The sequence below is a fragment of the Pteropus alecto genome, unplaced genomic scaffold, assembly GCF_000325575.1.
Source record: "Pteropus alecto unplaced genomic scaffold, ASM32557v1 scaffold35, whole genome shotgun sequence".
NCBI lineage: Eukaryota > Metazoa > Chordata > Mammalia > Chiroptera > Pteropodidae > Pteropus > Pteropus alecto.
Window position 1 is genome coordinate 14,129,482 of NW_006437828.1, and position 11,441 is coordinate 14,140,922.

The 11,441-nt window shown below is 43.4% G+C and overlaps 1 protein-coding gene across 7 annotated transcripts in view; it reads right to left on the reverse strand.

Moving 5' to 3' along the window:
* Nucleotides 1-958: 958 nt before the first annotated feature.
* Nucleotides 959-11,441, reverse strand: part of ZNF596 (zinc finger protein 596) — a 17,548-nt gene continuing 7,065 nt past the window's right edge. The window contains exons 2-7 of one of the 7 annotated variants that reach the window (XR_001517172.2): nucleotides 8,327-8,409; nucleotides 6,613-6,739; nucleotides 5,794-5,964; nucleotides 4,523-4,605; nucleotides 2,771-4,095; nucleotides 959-1,200 (exon numbers count right to left, since the gene is read on the reverse strand). Coding sequence is in view for 6 of the 7 variants with exons in the window: in XM_015591785.2 (XP_015447271.1) it covers nucleotides 2,854-4,095; nucleotides 4,523-4,605; nucleotides 5,794-5,964; nucleotides 6,613-6,739; nucleotides 8,327-8,338 (1,635 nt within the window). In the remaining variant the exon portion in view is untranslated. Of the gene's footprint in view, nucleotides 1,201-1,689; nucleotides 4,096-4,522; nucleotides 4,606-5,793; nucleotides 5,965-6,612; nucleotides 6,740-8,326; nucleotides 8,410-11,441 lie in introns of those variants that run through there. The other 6 variants (XM_015591789.2, XM_015591787.2, XM_015591786.2 and 3 more) reach the window with 6 other exon arrangements.

Consider the following 11,441-nt stretch of genomic DNA (forward strand, 5'->3'; position numbering starts at 1 on the left):
TGCACATTTTGTTTATGGTTACTTTGGAGGTTAGATATGTCCTAAAATTATAACAATCTATTTTAAGTTGACACCGACTTAAATAACATTAAAACTCTTTTTCTTTATAGCTGTCACACACACACCGCCCCAGCCGCCCCAGATATTACCATTCTTATTACAGATCACTTTTGTGATTGTCGTTAGACAATACTGAAGTTTTCTGTTCATAAGAGTTTCTAACTTACCGAAGACTGTGGAGACACGAATACACACAGCAGCCCCGGGATCCCACTGTATTGCCAGGCGCATGTTCACGTCATTCCCGACATATTTCAAGTACACCTCCAGATACAGGGACCAGACGGTGTTGTCGGAGGTGGTCTCAGAAAGCATCCTTAGTTCCAGATGAACCTCTAGAGATGTTTTGCAGTCCCCTCCAGGCGCCATCAACCACAACCGCCATGCTGGGAGCTGGGGGGCAGGGACAGACCTTGCCCTTCCAGAGCCACCACAATATTATTGACTTCAACTCAGCAGCCTAGGAACGGCTACAGAGGCCATCCCCCTCTTTCCTTAGGTTGGCAGGAAACTGGGGCAGAAAGCAGGCCTGGGTCAAAGTGGGAGTGGCCAGAGAGAGGCCTCACTTAGGAAGGGGCAGGGGCAGGGGCATGGTGGAGCTTTAGCCAGGTAGTGTGGGGCCTGGTAAGGGTGGGGCTTAAAAGATGTGGCCAGTGTGGGCAGGCCTATGTCTCCTGTCTTACCCCCTGCTGTTTCTGGGTCTGTCCCTTATTCCAACACCACCTATCGCCTCACATTTTTGCCTTAGGATTGTTGCCTCAAAGTGGCTTTAGTCCTCCCCCTAGTGGAGGACATAGGACCCTCAATCCATGAACCTAACAGGCCTTCTGCCACAGAACGCCATGACTCAGTCCCCGATCTTTTGCCTGAACTTAACAACTCTCCCACTCAGACTGATGCCCACAGGTCCCCCATCTCTGAACCATACAGATCCTGGGTTCTAGCTTCCCACTGATGAGGATTCGCCCCTCCCATCTGCATAGCCCCAGCAGGGACCACAGGCCTGACTACACTGCTAATTCCACTTTTCCTGGGCTCCCCAGAGTACCCGGTGGGCCTCTGTTCAATTCATTGGTGTTCCAAGGGTGATGACTGTTGATCTGAGGCCAAGAAGACGATGCTTCGCGCTTCACGTGCACTCTGAAATACAATGATGACACACACTGACCCAACTGTTACGACACCCTCTTAACACATACTAACCTAACACACTCCAAATGACCACATAAGATATGTTTACTCAATCATGTGTGGACCTTTCACACTGAACAGATACTTTCACAGATGCCTTTGCCCTACATGCTCTAAGTCACATAATCAAGGAAACACCTGTACGCTGATAACATAATGACCACTGTCCTCTGACCAAACACAATAGCTGACACAGTCTTTAGAGAAACCTGGCTGTGCCTGTGTGTGCCTTGATAATGAAGCATTTCACATTTTAATATCAAAAAGGGAGAGACACATGGCAGAGGAATAAAATGTGTACTGAGTGCCTCCAAGACCCAGCAGACTTATGGTGTCATATGGTAAAGAGACAGGTGAAGACAAAAAAAATCTGCATATGGGTGTCCGATAAAATTGCATCAGCAAAAAAATCAGGTAAGTGCAAATAATTAAACCAGATTTCCAGGAAAAAGCATCAAGGTTTTAATGTGATTCCACACTGTTAGTTGTGAATTTTCCTATATAGGCATCAGTATTGTCAAAATTCTGACTTAAATATTATAGGTAAAACATAGTTTTGTGTTTTAGTTTACTTTCAATATTTTATAATTGACTTAAATACATGTGTTTATACCAGCAAAACTGGAACTTAATCAAGATATCAGATTTTTTTTAACAATTAATGCTTGCATTTCTTCAGTATCAACCATTGTGTCTTTATTATTTCTTCCAAAATTCTGCATTCAATACTCCCAAAGTGTTTCACAATTGTGCATTTTATCCTACATGTTTTCAATGACAAATCTTTGGTAAACTTCTGAATTTTTTGCTGAATCATATGCTCAATGATTCTTTTAGAATTTTTTTTCCAGTCCAAAATTTCTAAGGTGAAATCCACCTAAAGATTCATCCATTTTCTCCTCAGGACTGTTTTCTTCTCAGTGCGAGATCATTAGTGTTAACTAGGGAATGAGTAATCACTGAAAAGTTTCCTCCATTTGTGTTTTATAGAAGTCACTGAGTGTTTATACAGTGTGAATCCTAATCTGTTTTAGAGCAATAGTCTTGCTCTATTAATAAAATCACTTTTACCATTTTTCATAGAATAACTTATTCAACACACATTATCTGCTATTCTTCAAGAGGCTTTGTCCTCCTAGTAGTGGATTTTTCCCGCTTATTTCTTGTTTCAGTAGTTATCTGACACTAAATTTTCTTGTGCACACCAAGAATAGTGCTAAGTTGAATGAGAGGACACAATGACTCTACATCTAGAATTTCTCTCCTGTGTAGTTTATTATTTTGTTTAAAGGATGAATTATAAGTGAAGGGATTAATAAACTGGCTACATAAATAGAATTTATGACCTGTGACTTCTCCATCTTGTTTAACAACTAGAACTGTGTATAAGGACTCTTCCGTATTCATTCCATTTACAGTTTGAGTTCTCCTAGGTAATATATTGTCTCCCAGGTCAGTCCATTGTTAAGTGTTTGTCAAACAGATGCAATACATATAGATTCTCTTTATTTTGAATTACCTTTGATCAAATTAAATAATCAGGATGAATAAAGGCTCTTCTACATTGATTATAAACATATTGTTAGTTCAATGTCCGAGTTCTCAAGAGTGTTTAGAGTTAGAAGCTGTGGGTGGTGAGTCTTCCACGTTTATAACTTTTATGGTGTGAGTTCTTTCATGTTGTCTAAGGTTAAAATATTTACTGAAGGCTTTTCCACATAGATAACATTTATATGGTTTCTCTCCAGTGTGAATTCTCTTATGCAGTCCAAAGTTATAACTTCTATTAAAGGCTTTACCACATATATTGCATTCATATGGTTTCTCGCCAGTGTGAGTTCTCTCATGTCGTCTAAGGACAGAAGAGTGATTAAAGGCTTTCCCACATAGGCGACATTCATATGGTTTCTCTCCAGTGTGAGTTCTCTTATGTCGTTTAAGAACAGAAGAATCAGTGAAGGCTTTCCAACACAGTTGACATTCATATGGTTTCTCACCAGTGTGAGTTCTCTCATGTCGTCTAAGGACAGAAGACTCAGTGAAGGCTTTCCCACATAGATGACATTCGTATGGTTTCTCTCCAGTGTGAGTTCTCTCATGTTTTCTAAGGTGAGAACAATGAGTAAAGGCTTTCCCACATAAATGACATTCATATGGTTTCTCTCGATTGTGAGTCCTCTCATGTTGTCTAAGGTAGGAAGTTTTACCGAACGTCTTCCCACATAAGTGGCATCCATATGGTTTCTCTCCAAAGTGAGTTCTTTCATGTTTTCTAAGGTCAGAACAATGAGTGAAGGCTTTCCCACATAAATGACATCCATGCGGCTTCTCTCGAGTGTGAATCATCTCATGGCGTCTAAGGTTATAACTTTTACTGAAGGCTTTCCCACAGAGATGGCATCCATATGATTTTTCTCCAGTGTGAGTTCTCTCATGTTTTCTAAGATCAGAACAATGAGTGAAGGCCTTCCCACATCGATGACATCCATGTGGTTTCACTCCAGTGTGAATCATCTCATGACGTCTAAGGTTAGAACTTTTACTGAAGACTTTCCCACATACAGGGCATTCAAATGTTTTCTCTCCACTTTGCCAATTATCATGTTGTCTAATGGCAGAGCTCTGAAACAAGGTATCTTCACGTTGATGACATTCATACAACTGACTTCTAGCATCAATTTCTTTATGTTGATTAACGTAACTGATGGATTTTCCGAATTCATGGCTGATATGGGGTTTCTCTCCCATGTGAGCAATCCCATACCGAGTCAACATTAAGATTTCAGTAATATTTTCTCCCAAATCATTCAATTCAAAAGGATACTCTTGAGTGTGAAATCTCTGCTTTTTGAAAAGAAATGAGAAACTGTTAAAAGTTTACCCACATTTATTCATTCTTTCATTCATTTCTCTCTCTATAAATATAAATTCTAGAGTAATTGTTTAATAATAGACTCCAGTTAAAACTGTTCCTATTTTAGTGACATGGGGTATTACCCTCCCGCATGCATTAAGATTTTCTCTTTTGTGGCACACCAACTGCAGAGACATCTGATTAATTTTTAGACATTATATTTCAAAGATTATGTATGTGAACCAGGATTATGCAACTGTCTGTTTAAAAGACCTCAGGTTATGGCTTTGACTTCAAGTTAATTTCTTCCCCCAAACCAAACTATTCAAAACTTTCTAACTCTAATTAGGTAATTGTGCCAAATTCTTAACTTATTCAATATCCAGGACTTTATTTGGAAGAACAGGTTCAGCTTACCACTGAATCGAGTAAGGATGTGTCCTTCTTGTAGGAATGTTGAATAGATATCATTTCTTGTTTTTTAAGATCATCTCCCCTATCTGAAATAATTGGAAAGAAATAACTTGATAGAGCCGAATTGGAATTAAAATGTTGAAAAGACGCAATACTCATTTGAGGATATTTCAAATATTAACACACAGATGGGAAAGAATGTCAAATTAAGGACTACTCTAAGAAGAAATGCATTACAGACATCAACAACTGACATTTTCAAGACTAGAACATGAGAAAAATAAAATGAAGATGGCAAGTTGGAGAGAAAAAGAAAAAAACATCTTCATAGAATAGGATCATAAAAAGGGACATCTTATAAAGGGAAAAAAATAAAACATCACTTATCAACAAGTTAAGGATATAATGGACAGTTTATCAGGGCAGAAATAAGACAGTCCCAAGGCAATGTGGGTAAAACTGCACCAGGGAGGTTAATGCTTTCCGCCCTCATCCTCATCCTCAGCACTATCTGCTCCAATGTCCTCACAGACCTCAAAGGTAGCCATGTCCTCACAGGCCTCAGAAAACTCTTCCTCCATGCCCTCAGCCATGTACCAGTGAACAAAGGCACACTTGGCACACTTCAGGTCAAACTCGTGGTCCAGGCGAGCCCAGGCCACAGCAACAGCTGTGTTGCTCTGCACGTTCGCAGCTCACTGTACCTTGGCCAGGTCTCCATTGGGCACCACAGTGGGAGGCTGATAGTTTATGCCAACTTTGCAGCCAGCGGGGCACTAGTCCAAAACTGGATGGTATACTTGGTCTTGATGGTGGCAATGGCAACACTGACATCTTTGGGAACCACGTCGCCAGAGCAGAACAGGCAGCAAGCCGTGCATTTACCATGGCGAGGGCCAAACTGCATCTGGTTGGCTGGCTCAACACACACACCAGTGAGCTCCGCTACAGTAAGCTGTTCATAGTGGGCTTCTCAGCAGAAATGACAGGGGCACATGTGACCAGAGGGAAGTGGATACAGGGATAAGACACCAGGCTGGTCTGGAATTCTGTCAGATAGACATTCAGGGCCTCATCAAACATGAGGGAAGCAGTGATAAAGGACACAATCTGGCTAGTAAGGCGACTGTTACTGTAGATTGGGCGTTCAATATCGAAGTTTGTATGACAGATGTCTTAGATGGTCTTGTCAGCCACGAAAGCACAATCAGAGTGTTCTGGGTTGGCTACGTGGCAAGGATGGAGTTATAGGGCTCAACCACAGCGGAGCTCACCTGGACTCTGGCCTTGCAGAAAACCAATCCCCTCTCTTGAAAGTTGCTCTCTTTCCTCCGAAAGGGAAATCACATCTGATTTGTAGAGTTGACTGACTGTTTGTAGGAAAACGACATGTGGATTTTGAGCTCTGTGCTGATAACAGTGCGTGATCATCGATACAAGGTCAACTAATGAGGAAGAATGAGATAACCTCTGAGGGTCAGTGCAGGGAAGAGAAGGTTGAAAACAACATGGATTGTTCTTCACCAGCAAAACAACAGCTCTGGAACTTGTCCCAAAAGCTATTAAGGACCTCTGTCATTGCTGATGCCCATGCTTAAGTTCAAAGACAGGCTGCAGAATCTTCAATGTTTTCTTTCAGTGAGAAAACGCAAGTTTTCACAGTGTTTGACTACTATACCCCCCAAAATCCAATAAATACAACCTCTACCAGAATAATGTAGGTTCTATGTGGAAAATAACATGTCTGTCATTTTTAAGACTGTGGTCTGGTCTAACTGCAGTCCCTGCAGCAAAATAATAATAATTTTTTAAAAAATCAATATATTTACTTACCCATTCAAAAACAGAACTCACCATTTTTGAATGGGTCAAGATTCAGTAGCAAGAAAGACAGGAAGTTGTGTCAGGAAGATTACATTCTATTGGAATTATAAACTAAGTATAAGTAAAGAGTGAAGACAATGGCTGTGAGGTGGTGGCAGAGTTATGGAAGAATCGAGACAAAGTGTGGAGTGAGACGTGGGAAGCTTTTCCACATACCTGCCGAATGAATAAACGAACACACACGCAGGTAATGAGATGAGGAGACTCACCGATCGAGACCAGATGACTGATGTTCTCCAGCATCACGTCTCTGAACAGCTCCCTCTGGGATGTGTCCAGCAGGGCCCATTCTTCCTGGGTGAAATCTACAGCTACATCCTCGAAGGTCACTGATTCCTAAAACATTAGGAACAGTGTTTCAGACATGGCCATCTCTGCTAGCCTCTAGGAGAGGGTGGTGCAGGTGACAGCACTAAGAAAGTGGTGGCTGAGTGCACGGAAAGCTCAGACAGTATTGTTCTCAGTGCTGGCCTGGGCATCTGACTTTCAAATGTACCTATAGAGACAAACACACTGTAAATACAAAAGACTTCATTACAAAGAAATATTGCACGAGGTGTAATATAATATAACCTGGAGATTTCCCAATAAACTTGTAATTCTGACTTCAAAGCCATGATTTTAAAATTTTCACGTCAAAATTTATAACAAAACACTCTTCTCCACCAATTTCAAGTAAATCTACAAGCTCGTCACCGGAATGCAGTATCCATGATCTGCCACTTTTTAACCACAACTGTAGCTACATTGTTCCCCTTTGTCACCTCAGGTTCCTCATCAAGGAACCGGTTTAATGGCTGTTATGAAATCTTAAAGGTCCAATGAGCTAATGTGTAGTGATAACTGGCAAACAAGATTAAGTACAAGTTCTACGTTTATTATTCAATAAACGGCAGAGATTATTGAAGCAATGTCCAGAATTCCACAAAACTGGACAGAATTAAGCAGGCCTTGGGACGAGCAGGAGCAGCCTGTCATCTCCACAGCATAAGGAGAATCGGTTCAGCTGCAGGAGCCAGGGGAGCTGAGACCTCGGTGCAGAGTTATTCTGACTCTTTCTGGGACTTCCAGATATCAGTTATCACGGTCTCTTCTATTTCTTCATCTTGTCTCTCTATTCAAGCATAGCTGAAGCCACTCGACTGTTCTAACTGCTTCAAGTTCATCAAAAATGTCACAGGGCCTTATGCTTCACTCTACCTCTTCTAGACCTGCTCCTCCACCACAGCCCAAAGGAGTGAAACAACATTCACTATGCATTGCTTCCACTTATCAAATTTTAACAAAGGGGAAAGAAATTACAGAGAAATTGCATAATTTGGGACATAGGTAATAATGAGAATTTTAGTTTTATTCATTTTCAAAAAGCACAAATATACCCTATCGAAACTTGAAGAGGTTTAAAACTGGAAACGACAAATGACTCCTCGTTGCCTTCTCTGGCGTGATCATAACTCGTTTCCCTCAACACTGATCATCACTGCCCCAGCACCTGTAACTGGGCTGGCGGAGCTCACCTGTGGAAACATCCGCTACCTTTCTGCGCTGTCTGTTCTGCTCCTCATCTTTATCACCTGCATTTACCTCAATCCTAAGGCCATTACAGTCAATAATATGATTGAGGGGCACCTTTTTTTTTTTTGCTAACAAGGCCATGTGCTGGGTGAGAAAAAGAACAGCTCCCTCCCCTCTTCGTAAACGCACGGCTTTAATAGAGGCTGGACGATCCTGGCGCAGTGGTGGGAAGGACACTACCACCTGAGGACTCGACCCAACACGACCATTCCAGTCCAGATCCCTGAGAGCTCAGATCCTTGAAAAATCTCCTGCGAGCACTTAGAACATCAATGCCTGTAGGGTAAATATACTCATACACTGGCAACGGAGATGCAATTTCTGTAGAAAGAGTAATTCCCAACACACCTGTGACTCCATTGTCACTAGCTCAGCTGTCACCTGTCTTCTGGGTTTTCACTGGCACGCAGTCCAAGCAACAGGAGGCAAAGCTGAGGACAGAGAAGGCAGGCATGAGACTCTAGTTATCCACAATTTCTAGACCCAACTGTCATGAAGTCCCAACGCTTCACCTGGAAGTAGCCCCAGCCCAACCAACAGAAACCGGCAGTATTACTCTCTAAGAGACAGAAGAAGGCTCGCCTCTCCCAGGGTCGGAAGGCTAGGACGACTGTTGCTAGAAAAGACTATACAGACACGTTCAATTTAGAGAAGGATGCGAAATCCATTGGGTTTTGTATGCTAATTAACCCATGGTTTCAGAAGCTTTTCAATTCCCTCCTCATTCCAAAACAGAGGTCCCCCAACTCATGCGACTCATGTCTTCACTCCAGGAACTCCTGAGGCGTCCCTCGGGTCCCACCGTTCTCAGCTGCACACCCGCAATGTTTCTCCACCCCTGCCCTCTGGAGCCTTGATCCACTGCTGCTATTCCCTGGCCCTGGCCCCCAGATACACTTGTCCTGAGTTATTCTGTGTCCTCTAAGCCAAGTTTCCAGGAATACTAATCCCTCGACATTGACTGAGATTTGTTCTGCATGAATCTGGTTGCGAACTAAGAGAATTAAGAATACACTTTATGACAGTGTTATCCAATTCAGTGACTTGTTCCATTTGCAGGAATCAATGGCGTCCACCTTGCAGAGCTGCCCCTTGAGGCCCCCTGCACTGAAAACCAGCATGAGTGTGTGGACTACAGACTACCGGCATGGTCAATGACCCTTACGGGCAGCGGGCGCAGAGAATCCAGAGCGAAGGGGTTTTTAGAGGAAATTCGGTTGTTCCATCTGATCAATTAGAAAAATGGTGGCTGGAATCCCGCCCTTCACTAATGGTCATTAGCTGCGACTTCCCCTGCTTCATTATTTCAACATGTGTCTGTGAAAGCACTTAGAAAATATAAATCCTCCCCTCAAACATCAATACTTATGCTTATTTCATAGACAAATGATGATAATGAGTCATTAACAGAAGCAGCTTTAACTCATCCATTTGTAACTTTTGAACAGAAAAGTTTTACCAAATGTGACTCTGCTTAGAGATTTATAGACATTTGCTTATTTATTCTTCAAAGTAACCCTGCTAGTTATGGTTCATTTATCACTTTAATAAATGACATGACCTAAGGTTCAGAAAACTTTAGCGACGTGGCAAAATCACACGCATACAAACCTACAGGATGCACATAAGCACGCATAAGAAGGGACACAGGTGTAGTGTGGATTTTCCTCTGCCTTCCTCCTAAGCTCAGATCCTTTAGGGGTTGCACACCAGCACTAGACTTTACCTGGAATACGACTTTTGGCATTAAAATCCAGAGGCCCGCCCTGTTTTACAATGTATTCTCCTGGCTTTTGTACAAAATTCCTCCCATGCCCATGTTCTCTGCCGCAGAGCATGACCCGGGTCCTAGACATCGGCCTCCAACAGCCTCGCTTTTGCTGCCTAAGCGCTTTTCCAAGCCCAGCATTATTTATTATTTCCTATGTCCGTCTGACTACCACATCTGCTGAACAGGATCCCAGCAGAAGGTGATCCCCGACACCTGCTCCATGGCTGCGTCTGACTGCACAGGACTAGGGCGCTGACCTCCCTTTACCATGGAGTTGCACCTTACAGTAGCTTCGAAATATATCTGGCAACCCCACTATGTCTCGGGAATTAACCAGTCTTGCCCGCTGCCCAAACATTTCAAACGTTTCTCTTGCCTTTGAATCCCACATTCTCGCACCTTCCTCACTCTCAGTGGATGAGGCATTTATTCCCTACTACGATGTCTGACGCATGCCGACACATGGCTCAGCGTGACATCATAAGATGCACGAACGTTCCTGCATTACGCCCGTTAGCTACTGCCCCTCTCCTACTCCTGGCTGAGGCTGACGTCGCCAACGGAAGCCCGTCCTCTGGTCTTGTCAGGAACCTTCTATTATTGATTAAAAGGCATCGTTTCATTTACCAGCAACTTCTCCCTCTTGCCACAGCGCAGCCCCTCGTGATCGACACTCATGTCCCCTCTTCCCCCTGCAAACTAAAACCTCCTCTGAACGCGCTCCTCTTAAAACCCTCTGTCCTGTTCCTGCCTTTACGATCCAATGCGACGCCAGGGTGCCGCGCCACGCGCTCGCGCCCCCTCTCTGTCCGGCTCATGAACATCCCCAGCGACATCTGCAGAAACCAGCGCGACGCACACGCCTCGGGCGTCTTGGAGCCACGCAGCAAGTGTGCCCGGGACGTCGCCGAGAGCGTGCTCCATCTTCTCGCTGTCTTCAAACCAAACTTGTCGTTCCAAGGCCACGCCACCTGAGAGGAACTTCCCATGCTATCCCGCTGGAGGCCTCGAGCCCCGGTCCCACGCCGCCACCCGGCCCGGCCCGCTCAGGCGCTTCCATTTCTTTCTCTACTTTTTCCAAGTTGAAAGTGACAAACTCACGTGGGAGTTCCATTTCTGAGCATCCCTCTTTGCAAGCTAACGGGCACCCAAAATGAAATACATCTCAGGACAGTACCTCGCATCCCCCCAAATATAACTCTGTATCTAGTCTAGAATCTTTTTCATGTCTCCGCCAGACACCTAAGGTTTGAAATCTTGTACACTCTTCCAGGACAGCAGACACAATTCAGTATTCGATCGTTTCTCCACTGTTCACTGTTATCACTGTTTCCACCCAAATCTACACACACAATTTCCCACCCCATCCTGATTTTCTCCAATCTCAGTTTGAATGTCAATTCCTAAGAGATCCCCTCACTGAACTCCTAACAAAATTAACACTTCCCTTCACAGACTCATTTAGAAAGTAAAGGAGGTACATCCCTCCTGGGGAAGACAATCTCCAGTCCTCACCAGAACCCAAGCAGATGCGAAGTCCAGTGAAGCCGAATCTATTGAGGAAGCTGCCACAACATCCAGAGTTCAGAGCTTCTTTCTCTCTCTAGAAAACGAACCATTTTGATGGTGGTCTCTCTTTTAATGTAGCTGGTAACCCATCAGCGTCGTAATCCAAAGGACAAACCTGATTAA